Source organism: Kogia breviceps, chromosome X (genome assembly GCF_026419965.1).
Source record: "Kogia breviceps isolate mKogBre1 chromosome X, mKogBre1 haplotype 1, whole genome shotgun sequence".
Classification (NCBI taxonomy): Eukaryota; Metazoa; Chordata; class Mammalia; order Artiodactyla; family Physeteridae; genus Kogia; species Kogia breviceps.
In genome coordinates, this window is record NC_081330.1 from 3,160,601 (window position 1) to 3,180,092 (window position 19,492).

Consider the following 19,492-nt stretch of genomic DNA (forward strand, 5'->3'; position numbering starts at 1 on the left):
CAATGCACCTCCCCCAAATAGGGCATTCTTAATTTACACAGTTGACCCTTGAATGACGCACGTGTGAACTGCACAGGTCCACTTACACGCAAATATTCTTCAATAGTAGATATTACATTACCGCATGGTCCATGGGTTAACCCTCATGTTGTTCAAGAGTCAACTGTATATATTTAGTTAGTAGATTTTAGATTTTACAAACTGTTTCTTACTACTGGTAATGTGAAGCAACAGCAAAACGAACAAGATGACTTTAAAAAAAAAGGGTTTGAAAAGTTTGTCAGGTTTTTTATCTTTATTAAAGCGTTTGTTATAAAGATGTGCTTTAACACCTCACTAAAGAAGATATACAAGCAGAAAACAAACACATGGAAAGCTCAATATCATATGTCACTGGGGAACTGCAAACTAAAACAACTACGAGATACCCCTGCACACTTATTAGAAGGGCCAAAATCTAAAACACGGACACCACCAAATGCTAGGGAGGATGTGGAGGAACAGGAATTCTCATTCATTGCTGGTGGAGGTGCAAAACGGTACAGCCACTCTGGAAGGCAGTTTCTTACAAAACTAAACATACTCTTACCATACAACCCAGCAATCACACACCTTTGTATTTACCCAACGGCGCTGAAAACTGAGCTCCACACAAAACACGCACAAACGTGCTTACAGCAGCCTTATTCATAATTGGCAAAACTTGGAAGCAACCAAGATGTCCTTCAATGGGCGAACGCACAAACTGTGGTCCATCCAGACAACGGAATATTATTTAGCATAAAAAAAAATGAGTTTTCAAGCCATGAAAAGACATGCAGTACCCTTCAACGCGTATTGCTAAGTGAAAGAAGCCAATTTGAAAAGGCTATGTAATGTATCATTCCAACTATATAACGTTCCGGGAAAGGTAAAACTATGCAGGTAGTTAAAAGATCAGTGGTTGCCAGGGGTTGGGGTCGGGGATGCAGAGGGAGGAAGGGTGAATAGGTAGAGCACAGGCGTGGTTTTAAGGCAGTGAAACTATTCTGTATGATAATAGTGGATACCCGTCATTATATGTTTGTCCAAAATGACAGAATGTACAACACCAAGAGTGAACCCTAATGTAAACTACGGACTTTGGGTGTGGGTTCATTGCTTATACCGAGTGTACCACTGGGCCAGTTTACAAGGGACAGTCAGATAGATTCTCAGAAAATTCATTAAACATTCTTTGGAACATGAAAGATCATGACTTTACCCCAAAGAAGTTGATATTTAGTACAGAGAGAAGATCTCTTTAAGCATCAACAACCACATGGCATATTCATAATGAAAATAATTAAAGATTCAACATGCCAACGCTTATTTTGTTGAAACAATTAAATACATTTTAACGTGTGATCAGGATTCAGGAAGCTTGTTCCCTGAGCTGAATGTGATGATCAAAACATCTGTCATTTCTTGTTAGAGGGGTCATGCTGAAACAGCTACCCTAGCAGTCTACGCTAAGCCTGTTGCATTGGACATAATCATCAAGTTACCTGAAGGTTATTATAAGGAGGAGACTAACTACTATTAGTAAAACCAAAGCTTAATGAAACAGATAATGAGAACACAAAAATTATCACTTATTAATTATTATGGAACTGCCACAAATTAAACTTTTAAAACCCACTGCGTTAACAGAAAGCACACACACCTTCCAGCATGAAAACTACATCTATCTATCTCTGACATACGAAGAACCATGTGTTCGAACGATATCAAATATGAATAATGTTCATTCTGTAGCAAACGCTGTGTTGAGGGCAGATATGAGGCCTAATTCTTCGCAGGGCTGCACCTGTCCCCAGGACTCCCCCTCCATGGCAGATCCAGCTGCCTCAGGGACTCAAGGAAACGGGAAGCATATATAAATATCAAACTCACCAGAAAGAATTCTTACAAGGCACGTAATATGGGATGACATTCATTCACCCGACATACGCACTGGACAACTATTCTGTGTCAGGCACAGGGCAGGGCACTGGGCAAACAGAGTGTGAGCAAAATTGGTTGCTGTGGTATCTGCCTGTGTGGAAATGCATGGAACACTAGAGCTCTCCCAGGCAGACACTGGGGGTGGGAGTCAGGCCCGTTGAGAAGTAAATAGTGAAGCTCCCCTTGAACTCTCTTAAGCTCGCCACTGGGCGGCTGGTGTTTTGAGAAGCCTCTTCCAGCTTCTGGTGGCTGCAGGCTTCCTTGGCTTGTGGCCACATCAGCCCAGTCTCTGCCTCTGTCTTCACATGGCTTTCTCCCCTGTGTGGGTCTGTTTCAAAGTCCCACCGCCTCCTTCTTATAAGGATACATGAGATTGCATTTAGGTTATCAGGGATTAGCAAAGATTATCCCACCAGGATAATCCAGATAAACTCCCCCACTCAAGATGCTTAATTGAATCACATCTTTCCTCATACAAGGTAAGGTCCACTCTTTTGCCATTCTAGGATTCTAGGAATTAGTAAGTGAATATATCTTTGGGGTGCCTGTGTGATAATCCACGATACTCTCCCCCTCCAGCTAAATGGCAACCTTCGTTTCATCTTCACCTGTGACTCCCCATTGCCAGGTCTGGTAACATACTCACAGGTTCCAGGGATTAACACGTGAACATTTTGGGGGAGTCATTATATCCTGCCCACCATAGATACAGCATAATTGTTACGGGCTGAAATGTGTTCCCCCAAAATTCCAATGTTGAACTCTTAACCCCCAGTACCTCAGAAGGTGACTGTATTTGGAGACAGGGTTTTTAAAGAGATAATTAAGTTAAAATGAGGTCGATAGGACAGGCTCCAATCCAATATGGCTGGTGTCCTTGTAAGAAGAGACCGGGACCCAGACACCCACCGAGGGAAGACCATGTGAAGACAGCCGTCTATAAGTCAAGGAGAGACGTCTCGGAAGGAACCAGCCCTGCCAACACCTGGATCTCTGCCTTCTAGCCTCCAGAACTGCGAAAGGATACATTTCCAACTGTTTAAGCTGCCCAGTCTGTGGTACGTTGTTATGGTAGCCTGAGCAAACTAATACAGTAAACAAATTAAGGGAGCTACTCTCCCATCATATTCACAGGTTTCATCCATATTCAAGGGGAAGCAACTGTACAAGCATGTATACAGGGAATGGGGCTCTTGGCGGTATCTTCCAATTCTGCCTTCCACAGGGGGCCTTACCCACCAGCCCTTTTGGCCAGGTCGGTCAGAAGAACTCATTTAACTTCTCCTGCTCATTCCAATTTACCGAGCTTTCTATTCCTTTCCCACTCACCTTTTTTTAAAGTATATTTTCTTGATCACTCAACTTTATGAATCTTAAATTCTAGTTGGTTCAAGGTGGGCTGGGAGGGACGAGTGAGCGAAGAGTGGAGGATGAGAACTGTCAATCTGTCCTACATCCAATTTTTTTCGGAAAGAAATGGAATATAGAAATGTGAACAGACTTCATTTTTCACAGCCCCAAAACATTTTCATTTTCTATTATGAGTCTTTTTAAAATAACAAAGTCTGGCTATGCCACATACGTTTTGCTTTAAAATACATATTTGTATAGTTTGCACATAGCTGAGAAAATCAGATTGTGTTTCTACTCTCATTCTTTCTGCTTTTGTGCATGTTAACGGGCCAGAGCTGAACTTGATGATGCTACCGATAATTGCATAATCACATAGTAGAGCGCTGGAGAGTATTCCTGGACCAGGATGTCTGGCCACCTCTTGCCACTGTTGTCTTTGGGACATGTCTTCAGCGGGATCCCAGTTGAACACCCACACTCTTTGCTGCCCCTGTGTGTACCTGTGTTTCCAAAGAAACACAGATGCAGTGCTGAAGGGTGGGAGTAGTGAAAGAGGCTGTGTTTTAGGGCTTCGGAGCCGAGTGCAGACCCTGGGAACAGAGAGCCACAGATACCAATGGGAGAAAGAATTTGATGACCCTCCAACTGTTTCAGCCTTCTTCCCGAGGCAGAGCTGACCACATTTCGTAGAGGGACTGTATTGCCACCTACTAGGGCCAAGCCCTCATGCAGCTGTAAAGTCTTCTGGAAGATGGTCCCACCCCAGGCCCTGCCCTGTCCTGACCCCCAAGTGCATGCCTCTGACACCTCCATTCATATCTATGTGTATGTCCATATCCACAGCCATATCCATATCCACGCCCGCAGCCATATCCCAATCTATTGTACGTATGTACGTGTATATACTGCACATTGCCTCATCCAGTTAACGAATCAGTTGAGCCCTGCAGCAAACATTGCTGGGAGCCTTACCAGCACCGAACCCCTCCCCCAGGGGTGGGCACTGAGTGGCCTGAGTTAACCAGTATAACCCCCAAGTGATTGGTTTGGGACTGGGCACTTGTCCAGGGATAAACCCACCAATGCTTGGCACTGCATGGCCAAAGTGATTGTTTCACTGGTGGGCACATAAACTGAGTTACTGCAGAGTAAAAAGCCCAGGGGGGTTGTTTGGTGGTTGGATGACTATCTGTGGTGCTGATGAAGCCCAGGAACGGCTGCAGTCATTCTGTCCTCATGAGGGAAGGAAGCCTGAGGATGTTACCAACACACTGAGAAGGACATGCAGAGAGAGTCGCAGAGAAATGGAGCAGGCACCCTAATTAACTGTGCCGATGGATTAGCCCCATCTCTGGCCTTCTGCGTCGTTTGAACAGCATTTTCTGTTACTTGCAGTTAACCAAGAACATCCTTACTAAAACCAGTGCTAGGCCCTGGGGATTCAGTGGTGAATAAGACAGTGCCTACTCCCCTGAGCTTATGCTTTCATAAGATAATAAATGAGATCATTTCATTCAATGTTCTGTGTTATGAGAGTGATGTGGGACTTGCGACTTTCGATTAGGAGGCCTCTCTGGGGAGGTGACTTGAGAGTTGATACCTGAAGGGTGAGAAGGAGCCAGGGGAGAGGGAAGGGCCGATGCAAAGCTGTGCGGTGGGAGTGGTCACGGGAGATCTGGGAAAGGGAAAGCAGGCTGCCCAATGCTGAGCAAGGGGGAGCGAATGAAACAAAGGGAGGAGGCCTCGCTTGTAGGCTGTGCAGCTTGTAGGCTGTGCATGGAGCCGGGATATCACTCTGAGGGAGACTGGGAGCCATTTAGAGGATTTGAGCAGAGGTATGGCATGCCCGGACGATCGAAGACTTTTAAAGGAAGAAACCTTCTAGCTGCTTTGTGGCGAAATGACTACAGCAGCAAGAAAAGCAGCAGAGAGCAGTTGGAGGAGTGAAGCTGGTCCAGACCCAGGCAGTAGCAGGGAAGATGGTGAGACGCAAAAAGATACAGGGAGTTTCATCTCTGGCATGCATTCCCTCAGGGTAGCCCAGTGCTCCTCTGAAGGGAGGCATCAAGTGAGTCGCCCGGATGTGAGCTGCTCTCCACCCAAATCCTGTATTTTCTAAGAGGATTAACCTAAATGCATCTTTAATGGGCAAAACAGCAGTGTGTGAAATGAAGTGGAAAGATGTCAGCAATGCGAGGAAAAATATTTGGGGGCAGGGGAGTCATACTATTAATGGAGTAGATATGCCTCGGAAACCCTTCTGGTTTTCTCCACTACTTCCTTTACTGTTGAGACCAAATTCACTTGAACTCCTGGGTTAGGTGAAGGCATCAGAGGAACAGCGGTGGCCATTTCTTGGCACACCTAAGCTCTCCCCAAGTGGGCTGTTTCCTGTACTACAGTTTTCAGTTAACATAATTCATTAATAGTGAAGCAAAGTCAATATGGATGGTCAAGGAGCCCGTAAATTCTGATTTTAAACTAAACCTTCAATATAGCATTACACAGGATTCTACCTTTGCCTAATAAAGTGCCTGCCATTTCAGGCCTGCTTTATACAAACATCGTCAAGTCCAGCATTAAAAAATATCCATGTATGATTCTCCATCTCTAGCAGTGGTTCTCAAACCGGCTGCATCAGAGCACAACCTGTTATAAATATGTATTTCCAGGCCCCACCGCCCCGAGGTTCTGACTCAGGTTTGGGTTAGGTCTGGGCACTAAATCCCACAGGGTGACTCCAGTGGTTTCTGCATTGTCATTACCTGTCTCCTGAGTTCCCTGGACATTTTACAATCTGTCCTTTTGTATATAAATATAACTGTGTGTAACCTGTACATTTAGATACTAAGATGTCTCAAATCTTTTTTGGGAGTGGATATTATTTATTAAAGAGAACTAGCTGGAACCCTCCCAAGCGCAGCAAAAGGAGCTGGAATGAGTACGGCTGACCCTAGAACCAGCGGGGATTAGGGACATCGACCCTCCCCACAGTGGGAAATCCTCCAACTCCACGCTCCCCATCTGCGGTTCCCCATCCGCAGCTTCAACCGACCAGATCGTGCAGCACTGAGGAAATCCGTGAATAAGTGGACCCATGCAGTTCAAACCCGTGTTGTTCAAGGGTCAACTGTACAATCCAAAGCGGCCTAGAGGACAGAGGAAACAGGGCACTGGCACGAGGGAGTGGTGTGCTGGACACTGCCAGGAACTGACTATCGCTGTCTTTAATTAGCCACAGGTATTTCCCACCCTCACTCCTTCAGTGGTATTTGAAGCCCACTAGCCCCCAAATGATGTATTTTTAAGTTACAAGGCAAGGAGCTGCTTTCTCTTCCCCACTGCTACCTACACCAATTCCGACGGGCCCAGCACAGCCCTTCCAGTCTCAGCATCCCTCACAGCCCCCACCCATCTGAGCATCTCTGGCCTACATTTACTGCATAGAAGTTTACCCTTGACAGCTCTATTCATATTCTATACAGTATAAACAGAGAGGCAAACAAATGTAAAAATAAATGAAGAGGTTAATAAACTTAACTATTAATTTAATCAGGAGACATCAAAGTGTAATTACGAACACTTTTTAAATGACAACAGATGGTAAATTTATACAAGTTAAAGGTTAGAATATAATGAATACAAAATCCATCCAGATAACAGTTAGAAAAACATCACTCACACAAGTAAATCTGATTCAAGTGGGTAAAGAACTCAAGCCCCCCATTTTGATAATTACACACAGCTTTCAAGGTAGCGCATCTAAAATCTGCCCCTTGTCAGGGCGCTATTCAAGACTACAGCATATTCAGTGACTCTAGCGACTTCAAAGATTCTAACACTTTTAGCATCAAGGTCAAGAGAAATCTCGTAACAGGTTCACTATGCAAAAAAAAAAAAGAAAACGAGAAAATGTGAACGTTTTCTGCAAACTGTAAGGTGCTGTGCAGATGTTAGCTATTGCTATTATTACTGTTCAGTGAGATTTCACTGAACTTGAGAAAAAGGAAGACTAGTCTGTAACTGACAAATATGACCTATAGAACATCTTCAAAGGAACGCAGGTATTACTTTCAAGCACACGTAGCAACAAAACAGGTAAGGAAAGTGTGGCCAGGAGTGATGGTAAGTTGAGGAATTCCAGAGTACTTTAATGAATATATAAAGGCTTAATCTGTTTACAGGTTACACGTAATATTTACCGTTAGGTTCCCAAAGTCCCTGAAAATAATTTACTTTCTCAGGTGACCCTTCCCCCTACAAAAAGGAAAAAGAAATGTTGTCAAGTTGTGAGTGTGCTGCTTCAGGCCAGCTCTTGCAAACGCTATCTTAAACGGAAGAGCAGAGGCTGCGTGAATCAACTTGTACCATAGGCAAACCATTTATAAAATGGCCTACCAACAATGTACAGCTTCACTTGAGCATAAATAAAACAACAAACATGAACTTGTCTGGAGACAAGAAATATACTAGATGCATTTAAAACAGGATATGAATTCTTTTGTCTCATGTACCTTCAGCTTTCATCTTTGCTTGGGTACACCCTATCTGTTTAACTGTTTTTACTGGTCTCCTTGGGAACTCTAGCTGTATATATAAAATTTATACGAAAACAGAAAATAGACACCAAACAAGTCAAGCAGTTGCTTTTTGGGCAAAGCTGATGAGATCTTTCTTTATGATGAAAATAATCATACAGTATATTTCTGTTAGATTTCCGTGAAACGCAGGTTGGTTTTTTTTTCTTTTTTATGGAGGGTTTAAATTTCACCAATTCAAAACTGAATTCTGCTGTCACATATAAAATGGTATCCACTTGAAGAGCTAATGACATCAGATGCATTCTACAGCAGACTTTTCATTTTTTAGCACAATGAGAATAAAGATTATATATTCTAGGGGGCAAAATGGGAGGTGAGGTGAAGAAGGTCATGTGTTAAATCAGTAGCCTGTACTGACACTTCAAGTTACACTCCCTAATTGAGGTTATTCTTACAATCAGTTTTCAAACAATAGTGAACATATTGCTACCCTATCACATATAAGGGCTCAACTGTAGCTTTCCTTTCTATACATGCTGAAGTATATACATTGTACAAGAGGAAATCACTGAGACATCTTGAAAAATAAATCTATTCGTCAAATACCATGTTATTTCAACAGCAGCAAACTACTCACTCAGTTAACAGTTAAAACCCTAAAAAAATAGTAACTGGTGTGAAAACAAGTCTATATTGTAATAACCCCAAACATCAACCTTAGCATCCGATTCTAACTTTCAAATGCTGGGTACCTTTTCCAAGAGGAAATTACATCTGCTTTTGCATGAATCCCTGGTTTAAATACTTGCAGAAACACACCCATGTTATCTACTCAGGAAATGTCTGAAATCAAACAAAACAATCCAACACTGGACATTAATGTTTTACAAATAGCATAAGATCCCAAAAGTACAAGAAAAACCTTGACATTATAGAAAAAGAAATTAGGTGGACAAATTCTAAGTACAACAAGACATCTAAAGAGGGGACCATCTAGAAATCTATCATACAGTACACCAGACTCAATCTGGAGTATCCTACAATTTCATATTAAGTTTGTAGAATTTTTTACCAAAACTGTAGTCTTTTTACGAAAACATTTTACATTTAGAATAACTACTTAAGACATTTAAACTGTAGATAACATTTAACTATAAGCAAGAATAAAAAACAGTCCTACAATAATCATCTTTTATTTCTTCTCAACAATTAAATAAACACAAGTGCCTTCTTTGCCTTTATGCCTAACTACCTCTCTACTCCCTTAGTCCAGTTCCAGAACATCAAAAGTAGGGGTGAACAAACAAAATCAGTAATGACAAACACTCACAGCAAGGGCCACTGTATTAGGGATTATCAATGACAGGAAATTTGTACAATGAGATATCTAGTTAAAAGAGTAACCTACTAGAGCATGGACTTGAGGACATGGGGAGGGGGAAGGGTAAGCTGTGACGAAGTGAGAGAGTGGCAGGGACATATACACACCACCAAATGTAAATTAGTTAGCTAGTGGGAAGCAGCCGCATCGCACAGGGAGTTCACCTCTGTGCTTTGTGACCACCTAGAGGGGTGGGGTGGGGCAGGGAGGGTGGGAGGGAGGCTCAAGAGGGAGGGGATATGGTGATATATGTATACATATAGCTGATTCACTTTGTTATACGGCAGAAGCTAACACAACATTGTACAGCAATTATACTCCAATAAAGATGTTAAAAAAAGACTCAATAAATGAAAGCTATTACTATTTTTTTAAAAAAAGAGTAAAGGTAGAATGTGCTTTTTAAGAAAATGGCCCATAATCACTCATCTGAAAAAATGCAAATAGCCGCTAGGTAAAATTGGCAGAATTTAAACTTAAACCAAACTTTTAGTGTGTAACAAACTAGCATTAAGAAATGCACACAGGATGTAAACCAAAACAGATAGTGGTTATCTCCAGGTGGCAACATTACAGCGAATTTAAATTTTCTTCCGGTTTTAATATGCACCCTTTTGGCGTGTGTTTTTAGATCGCACACAAGTAGTACCAAGTGGCTAGAAAGAACACAGACCAAGGATACGAAAGTAAAACCACAGGGTCTTTTTCTATCAGAAAGGACCTCAAGGATTATCTAACTTAGATACATTATCTATCAATGTATCTGGGATATAAGGGCACTGATTTAAAAGACTAGACTAGAAATTCCAAGAATACTTCCTGGATGATAAAAATAATCTATTTTCAAGATTGTTTACACTCCCTAAGTATGCAAAAATGAACACATTTAAATGTAAATTCACTCATATACATTATTAAAAAGTAGGAAAAACAAATGTAAAGGGAGTTTACACAACCTTGTAATTAAAGCGTAAGTTCATTGTTGAATGACCAGAGCAAAGCAGAGCCTTACAGAGTTTGCCTGAAAGCAGGAGGTTGGCCTGCAAGGGGCCTTTAGGGAGAAGGATGGGTGCCTAGGCAGGTAGCTCTCTTTGCTTTACTGTCTGCATTCTTCAATAAACCCAGTCCTTTTACATGAATGGGTGTCATTCAGCCTAGTCTCCCCATGAAATAATGTAATGAAAGATTTCTATTGACGAGGGATTACACTTTATGCAAAACTTCTCTGTGACATTCAGATTAATTCCAGTGTCCACAATTTAAGCAATTTCCAATACACATTTAACCCAAAATCCAATGACCTGGTATTTTCATGATAGTTAGGAAAAGTGTTCCAGCAAAAAATAAAGTTTAGATTTGTTCCACTATGTACATCTGAATATATCCAGAGGAGTAAAACTCAAAGCCAACCAAAAGACGAAATGCTATAAAATATTGTTTTGTTGTAAGATAATAAAATTCTTCCCAGAATAATGTGTAACTAATTTCACATACTTATTTGTAACCAATTTAACTTATCCAAATTCTCATTTGCAAATGAGAGGCTCATACAGTTAAAACTGATGATACAAACCACTGTTTTAGAAGGATCAAAATTTACACTAGTCAAACTGATTCCATAAGATTGATTTTAACATGTTCTTTCAACTTTATTAAAATAATCAATACCCCAGATGCATTTACCATTTAAAAAAATCAATTTAATGCTATCAAAAGGTGATGTTCACTTTAATCCTGTTTGCCTTCACGCCACTGCCGTGAGCCTTCATTCCAGGCCACATAAACAAAGAGGGCCAGCACCACGTGGACGGCGACCACTGCAACAATAGCAGCATAAAAATAGCTGTCCCTATTGGACATCCCAAAGGCGCCTATCAAGAGAAAAAAAGTTTCCATTTTATTCCAAAATGTATCAAAATACAAAAAACAAAGCATACTAATTTTTATTAGCTATATATTTAACTAGTCAGACAATTAAAAAGGAATGCTTTGCATGGTGATAAATCAAGTATTCACTTAAAGATCTGAATACCTTCTACACAAGAAGAACATTATTTTGAATGAAAACCACAACTGATCACTTCATCTAAGGACTCTGACATTAAAAAAGGGAGCTTTATTTTCTCTTCCTTCCAATGTCCTCCACCAAAGGTACATCCCCCCAAATTCCTCCTCCCATGTCAGGCAACTCTTGCTCTCAAAGGGCTGTTAAAAGAAAGGATCTGCAAGCTATTCCACAGAAAACCATAAGCAAATATGATGTCAAACTGAAATAACCAAGTGATATAAAAGTTCATTTCATGCAACGTGATTTTTGAAAAGCAAAACAGAAGAAGCAAAATTAAGAATACCCAGTTTAACGATATAAAGAAGTCATAAAAGCACAGAATCTCAAATATAGTTAAGGGGGAAAATGTCTTGTTTTATGGTCTAGGATTACCTTCAAAAACATAAGATTTAGTCGTGAAATATAACCCAATAGGTACAGTGATCATTAAAGCTGTGAAGAACAGGAGCGTCTTCAGAGTGGATGCTAATGAACTTTCATTTCTGGAATAAAGTAAACAGAGAGAAAATCAGAGCCTGCACAGCCATTTCCAACTATTCTTGTGTCCATAAATGCTATAAATACCCACAGAAAAGATGCTGGGAACACTGCCCCTGCCTTGAAAGCAGTGGCGAGAGGATGAAGAGGCAGTGCCAGGGACTCAAAATTAGAAGATCCTAGAAATCCAGCAGCAGATCCAGTGTGAAAGAAGTATAAAGTGCAAAAAAGTGGTTTATAATCTCCCAAGTGCTATGCAAATGTACACGATTTACAGAATTCACAATGGAGGTAGCAAGGGAGAAGGTACACAGAAAAACAACTAATGAACGTTCCTTCACAAAGCATCCTATCAGTGGCTAACTGAATACAGTACAGACAAGGTTTGAGAATCTCCAAAGAAACAGGAGCCTAGAACAATCTGAATGCAGCTGAAGGAAACTTACTCCAATTTCTTTGTAACTAAGTAGCTAGAGTACAACTTAGACGGCCTTCACAACATGGATGCATTAAAAGTTTGATACCAAAACACTTTTTGTTCAGTGAATTCTATTCTTCCAGACTATTTTAAAATCAATGGATATATTGCAATGGGAAAAGTTTTGTTCCATAATACAATAAAATGATTCTGAAGAATGCAATTAAGCTTTTAAAATTATATGCTTAAAGAAAAACAAGTCAGATTAACTGCTACTTAAAACATTAGCAATGTAAAGATTATAGCCACACCCGCTTGTCTATGCATCACCTAAGATTTCATGGAGCTACAGAGGCAGAGCTCAGTGGTGGCGCCAGACCACAGGGCCCTCAAAACCTAAAATATTTGCTATCTGGCCCTTTCCAGAAAAACTCTGCCAACCCCTGATGTATACTATTCCAATTATGTTAAAAATGTGTGCACATGAAAAAGGACTCCAGATTAATACAGAATAATAAAGTTATTTCCCCACTTTCAATATTCCTTAATGTTGTTTTACTGATAAGTAGATATAGGATAGCATTTGTCCTAATGCACCGTCACAAATGAGCAACACTACTGACAGTGAAGCTGTAGTAAAAGCTTCCAGCAACCCTGGACACACACATACCTCACACACGCCACCTCATACGTGACGTTTAAAAGCAGTGAGCCCTACAGCTTTCAACCTTTAGATAAAGTCTTTTCTCCTTAAATCTAACCATCCTCACACTACCTTGTCAGGGAGGAAGAAACTTTCCTCTACCCTCCTGGGTTCTTCCGGCTGTTCTAAGAATTAAATTAACATGAGACATACTACCAGGAGAAAAATCAAACAAAGTTGAGTAACATCCCAGGAGAACTGAGTAACTCGTGTGGCCTGGCCGAAACCCTTGCCTTAAATACCATCTTCAGCTAAAGACAAAAGAGGATGCTGCAGGTAGGGGCTGGGGACTTCAAAGGGGAAGGCAATTCACATGAAGACGGCAAAGCAAATGTTTGGTAAACAAGTGTTTGCCAGGCCATGCAGAGTCTATGGGACACAAAGTGGACTCCAGTCTCTGCCCCATTTCCCCCACACCCAGCCCATATTCTTTGCAGGTATCTCTGGTGATAGCTCTCTTCCAGGAACAGGCCCTCTATCTAAATTTTTTTAGGCAATTAAGGGGAAGGTCAAAGTTTCCTCCTGAGCCTTTTGGGCCTGGACCGTTTTCAGTTTGAAATAATCTGCGTGCCAAAGAGACATTGCGGGGTGGCAAGTGTTGCTCCCCTACAACCTTAACACACGTCTAACTTCATGCTCAGAGTCAACACTTGAACTTAATTCTTTCTGGTAATACTCAGCAAGAGGTTCCAGTTTTTATCTATGTCTAGGAAGAATACAGCCCAGCCTTCAAGGTCCCCCCAGAATAACCTCTCTTCTAGGCACCTTTCCTGATTATGCTGGAGCGATTCATCGCTCTGGGATCCAACCACACTTAGTTCACGCCTGTTGTTACAGCACTTCACATGAGAGCTTGTGTCCCAGACAGTCCTGCACACTCCTCTGTACCCCTAGACAATCCAGGCAAAGGAGTTCTTATAATTGTGTATACCATTACAGGAGAGGCTTCTGGCAGGCCACAAAGGAAGGGAACATTTCACATTTATACCAGTGGTCTACAAACTTTTTTGACTGTGCAATCCATCATTAAATAAAAGTTTTGAGCACATACCCCCATACAGGCATAATGATTTTTAAAATAAATTATCTATACACATATTACTCATGCATTCTTTAAAATGTAAAACACATGCAAAAACAGACACTAAAAAGGATAAGGTTAAAAAATTTTTAATTTATGTAGAAATTCTACTATTTTCTTTCCATACTTCAGCGAATCCTCTTTTAATACATACTACTTTGGTGATCACTCCTATACATTCTCATCTAACATACATAAGCTCCCTTACACTGTTTCCTAACAGAAAAATTTATCATGTAATCTTCATGAATAATATGTGTCTGCAGGAGTTCTATATAAAAAATTCAAAAGGTCATATCCAAAGAAAACAAAAACACTAATTTGAAAAGATACATGCACCCCAACGTTCGCAGCAGCATTATTTACAATTACCAAGATACAGAAGCAACCTAAGTGTCCATCAACAGATGAATGGACAAAGGAGATACGATATATATATATGTATACACACAGACACAAACGTATCAACACATACATATAATGGAACACTACTCAGCCATAAAGAACAAAATTTTGCCATTTGCAGCAACATGGATGGACTTGGAAGGCATTACGCTAAGTGAAATAAGTCAGAGACTGTATGATATCACTTATATGTGGAATCTAAAAAATACAACACACTAGTGAAAATAACAACAAAAAAAGCAGATTCACAGTTATACAGAACAAACTAGTGGTTACCAGTGGGGAGGGTGGGAGGCGCAATACAGGGGAAGGGGAGTGGGAGGTACAAACTCTTGTGTAGACAGGCTACAAGGATGTATTGTACAACACGGGGAATGTAGCCAATATTTTGTAATAACTATGTATGGAGTGTAACCCTTTAAAAATTGTATAAAAAATACATACATACATAAAGTCGGTATTTGGCCAATTCTTTTGTGGACCCCAACAAAAAACTTGACCTTCATGGTGTTTCTCTGGGGAGTTAAAGTATGTGTTTTTCGTATGGACGCCAAGGGGGGGAAAACCACGGTGGGGTGGGTGGTGGTGTGCTGAATTGGGCGACTGGGATTGACATGTAGACACTGATGTGTACAAAACTGATGACTAGTAAGAACCTGCAGTATAAAAAAAAACTAATCCTAAACTTTCTTTGGGTTATTTGTATGGAAATATGTTAATATAAATGTTTCAGACATTACATGAAATTTCTAAAAATCTTGTATGTTCTTGTATAATGTTATGTCATAATTCTAGTCATTACTTTAAATGTATATCTCAGAGGTAACTAAATTTCCTTGTCAATTGCATTATTATGAACTTTCATCACATCTTTAACCATGGTCATTTTTAAGTCTTTTGTCATTACAGACAGTTCTGGGTGTACTCTGACGCTTTTGCAAAGATGTTCCTATAAAAGGGTTTCATCTTCAAGGAATTCATGGAAAAGACTCTGACACGTACAGGTTTCTGGTAACTGACTGCACTGCTGAACTGAATGAATAAGCATCTTCGGAACTCTAATGGAAAACTGATGAATTCATAAAAGTGCTAACAGAAGACCAAGATGAAAAAAATTAATTATATGGGACTGAGTGAACTGATGAGGATGATTATAATTTTTATGACTTTGAATAAAAAAAAAATCCCACAAGGACTCAGAGGCAAAAAATATACAAATCAATTTTCACTGCAAAGTAAAGGAGCTGTTACAGTGGAGGATGACTGGACCGAATGTCAATATTATGACGTAGTGTGAGTGTGTTTCATGTTCGGTAATTGCAATCATTGCTGCTTTTGTTGTGGTCATCCATTTACAATGCTTGGTGTCAGTTTATTTATCTCTAGTAAAAATAAAATGCAGGGTGTGTCTGTGTGTGTGTGAAAAACTAAATAAATAAATACTTAAAAAATAAATAAATAAAATAAAGTATGTGGTTTTGGTGTGCAAAATTCAGATCATCTAACCTGATAAAGAAACAAAGCTTGAGAATCTAGAGAAAGGGAAGGTTAACTGGTTCTCCTGTTCTTCAGATCATCTGTTGAATATCTATTATCTGGCCTGGCTTTGAGAAAAGTTTACTATTGAAAAGATGATATAATACCATAAAAATGTTTTAAAGCACACAAAATCACTTATGATCCCACCACACGAACAGAATCTTTTCTGCATGTTAATTTCTAGCCCCACGCACTCTACACATAGCATATCTTAACAATTTGTAGCTTATCTCCAACTCCTTCTCACCTCTCTTTTTACCTTAAGCTCCAAAAATTTGACTTTCAGTCTCGCAAATACAGGACTAAGTACAAAGTTAAGCATACAAACTTCTGAAAACTAGTTTTCAAACATCCTCTAATGTTTATAGGACATTTTATCCTTGCCAGCTTGGGTATAATCGGTGATTTATTCTAAAACAAAGCTACTGATGTCATTCAACTGATTTCTCCTATGTGTCTCTGATTGGGTGTTACTGAGACTTGTTAGAAATGAAGAATGAGAACATTCAGAATTAGAACTGGCCTCACACAAAACAAATAATTCAGGATGAACCTTACTGTGTCCCCACTCTTAAAACCATCTAGTTTATCCACTTGATAAAAACTTCTGCAGCAAACACTAAGCGGATAGAGCTTACCATGTTCCCTTTTATGGAAAGCAAGACTTCCACTGCAAGCAGATTTCACTGCAAATTCCATTAGGAAACACTAGAATCAGTCTAGGAGGACTATACTGTATTCTATGTGAACTTAATAAAAGTAACTGTTGGTAGCGTCACTACTAAACAGTAATAAAGAAAAAAAAAAACCACCTACATTGCCATTGTGTGAGTGAAAAAGATCACGGGGCTCCAAAAATCACAGGCTTTGGAGTCAGTGGGCTTGGACAACTGCCAGCTTCAACACTTATTAATTGTGTGACCTAACCGTGTGATCTTGGGCAAGTCACTTATTCTGAGTCAACTTCATCGTTTTTAAAAATCAGGAAACTAAGCACTTTCTTAATTCTGATAATGTATGTAACAAAGCACCTAAGCTGAGCCTGGAACACGCTGAATGGCGGCTAAACCCCTCCCCATCCTCTTGCCTCATGAGGTATCAAGAACCACCCGCTCTCTCCCCAGGTTCCCTCTACTCGGCCACCAGCCCCCATCCTACTGACTCCCCAAGTGAAGAAGACTCAAATTAGGGAGAACCCTTTCTCCCTTCCATTCGTTCGTAAGTACAGCAAACATTTATTAAGCCCCGACGATGCAGGCCCTGTGGGGGACACGGAGACGGAGAAGGCCAGGTTCCTGTCCTCAGGGAGCTCACCCTGCAGTGGGGGAAAAGACTGCAGACAGCAAAATCGCAATACAGACAACAGCGAGAAGTGGTGCTAGACCAAAAACAGCAGCTGAAAGCCCCCCGACCTATCCCCCAAGACCCCGGGGCCCTTGCTCCCGAGCGAAGGGTAGGGGCCGGGCGTGCAGACGCTGCAGGCCCCAACCCACTTCCCCTCTCTCCTTTAGCCCGCAGCTCCAGCCCCGAGGGTCCAAACCTCACGCCCACCCACCACAGGTCAGCCCGGTCGGCCCGGGCCTTCCCTCCTGCCCCGCTCCCGGCCAGGGCCGGTCCGCCTAGTGCTCAAGGCCCCCGCCCGAACCCGGCCCTGCTCCGGACTACCTGAAGTCGCAAGGCTGCAGAGCGTTAAGCGCCGCTTTATCAAAACGCTCCATGGCGTCGCCACGACCGCAGCAGGGGCTCAGAGGCTGGCCGGGCTCGGCGTCTGCGCTTAATCGGCTCCGCGAGAGACCGGCGGACTGCGCCGGAAGTGCCGGCGAGCTCCGGGAGGCTGGCCGCACTGCGCAGGCGCGGCGCGCCGAGTGACGCTAGGCGCAGGCGCAGGCTCAGGCTCAGGCGCGGTCGCGAGCGTTCACGTGACTTACCGGCCGGGGCTGCGGGGTGTGCGCCCTGCCAATAGAGGCCTGCGCTCCAGGAGCAGGCCAGGCGAGTACCCCAGCCACTCCACGTTGAGCCGGGACTTGCCTCGCAGCATGGTCCTCCAGGGAGGGCGGTGCTGCGGCCGCCCCCTGAGCGCGCGCGAGCACTTCTCGTTCCCGTTCCGGCCTCTGTCGCTGAGCAGTGGTTGCGAGGGGACTGGAACAGATGATCTGTGAGGAAGGAAGACCAGGCAGACGACTGGGGTGCTAGGCAACCAAGCAGTTTCCGACGACAACAACACAAAAAAGTAGTGCACATTATTCCCCAGTCCTTGAGTAAACGCCTCATTAATTATTGCCCCCAGTGAAAGTCCAGCTGTGGGAAGCTGGGAGGAGTTAGTTTAACACTCACCGAGTCCGTAAAGCTAGGGAATGTCAGAGCTGGAAGAGCCCTTGCTGAGAGAGACTGTTCAAGGCCAGACGCCGGTGATCCCAGCTTCCACTTAAAGTTGAAAACATTTTGCAGCTGCTCAGAAAGCTGCCAATGAGACAACAGGGACTCAAATAGTAAGGGACAGATGGGCCTCCCGGGCTGCGCAACCCGAGAGATATATAAATGAAAAGGGTGCGTAAGCCTAGGGTCAGGCTTGACAAAATTAGGTTGCCACTGGCTGCTAATAAGAGGACAGCCCTTACATGGTCAACGCCTGGAAAGGGCCGCTGACCACACATCTATTTTCTGCACCACATGGATACAAAGACCACATCTGAAATCATGACTAAACCAGCAGCTTAGAGCGGTGTTAGGGGCCTCGGACCGGAGAGCAGGAAGCCCGGGTCTGAGTTCAAATTACTAAATTTGTAATCCCTCATCGGCCCTCACCTAGACCCTTGGGGGTATAAGAACAACCTAATGCCAGAACTAGAGCAGAATTAGAATCTAAGCTCATGGGTTAGCAAACTGGCCAGCCAGCCAAATATCTACAGCCTGCCTGCCACCTGTTTTTCTACAGCGCGTGAGTTAAGAAAGGTTTTTCCATTTTCAAATGGTTAAAAAAAAATCAAAAGAAGAATAACATTTCGTCACACAAGAAAGCTACATGAAATTCAGATTTCAGTGTCCATAAATAAAATTTTATTGGAGCTCAGCCAGGCTCATTTTGTATGGCCTATGGCTGCTTTCATGCTACAATGGCAGCATTGCATAGTTGTTTGTGACAGAGACTGTATGGGCCACAAAGCCTAAAGTATTTACTATCTGGCCCTTCCCAGGAAATTTTGAGGACCCCTGCTCTAGCTAATCACCTGGTGATGAGGCCCTTGAATCCCTAGGGATCCGTAAATGTAGTAAAGGGGGTTCTGACAATTTTTAATATTTTTAGAAACCTAATGAATTGAATGTATTTACTTGCCATAATGGATCAACAGCTACTTAAAAACATCACCTTCGTTTGATTTTTGGCACTAATTATATCACACTGATGAGGTAATCCTGCTTATCTCATGAGAAAATACCCAAATTATTACTTAACTAAAATAAACTATACTATACTTGGCCAACTAACTGTTTTAAAACATAGAATGAACACAAGAGGGAGGGATCTTTGCTTTTTGACTTTGTATATCTCCAATGACTAGA

General features: G+C 41.9%; 2 protein-coding genes across 2 annotated transcripts in view; both read right to left on the reverse strand.

Moving 5' to 3' along the window:
- Positions 1-6,849: 6,849 nt before the first annotated feature.
- On the reverse strand, positions 6,850-17,806 carry VMA21 (vacuolar ATPase assembly factor VMA21). Its single transcript, XM_059051137.2, has 3 exons — positions 17,597-17,806; positions 11,681-11,790; positions 6,850-11,111 (listed from the first exon to the last, which is right to left on the reverse strand). The coding sequence occupies exons 1-3, from the start codon at positions 17,647-17,649 to the stop codon at positions 10,969-10,971; spliced, it is 306 nt and encodes a 101-aa protein (XP_058907120.1). The 5' UTR covers positions 17,650-17,806; the 3' UTR covers positions 6,850-10,968.
- The window catches only part of MTMR1 (myotubularin related protein 1), a 520,398-nt gene continuing 513,087 nt past the window's right edge, over positions 12,182-19,492 (reverse strand). Inside the window, exon 13 of the mRNA XM_067023586.1 lies at positions 12,182-12,226. Within this exon, the coding sequence (XP_066879687.1) occupies positions 12,197-12,226 (30 nt within the window). The 3' untranslated portion in view covers positions 12,182-12,196. The remainder of the gene's footprint in view (positions 12,227-19,492) is intronic.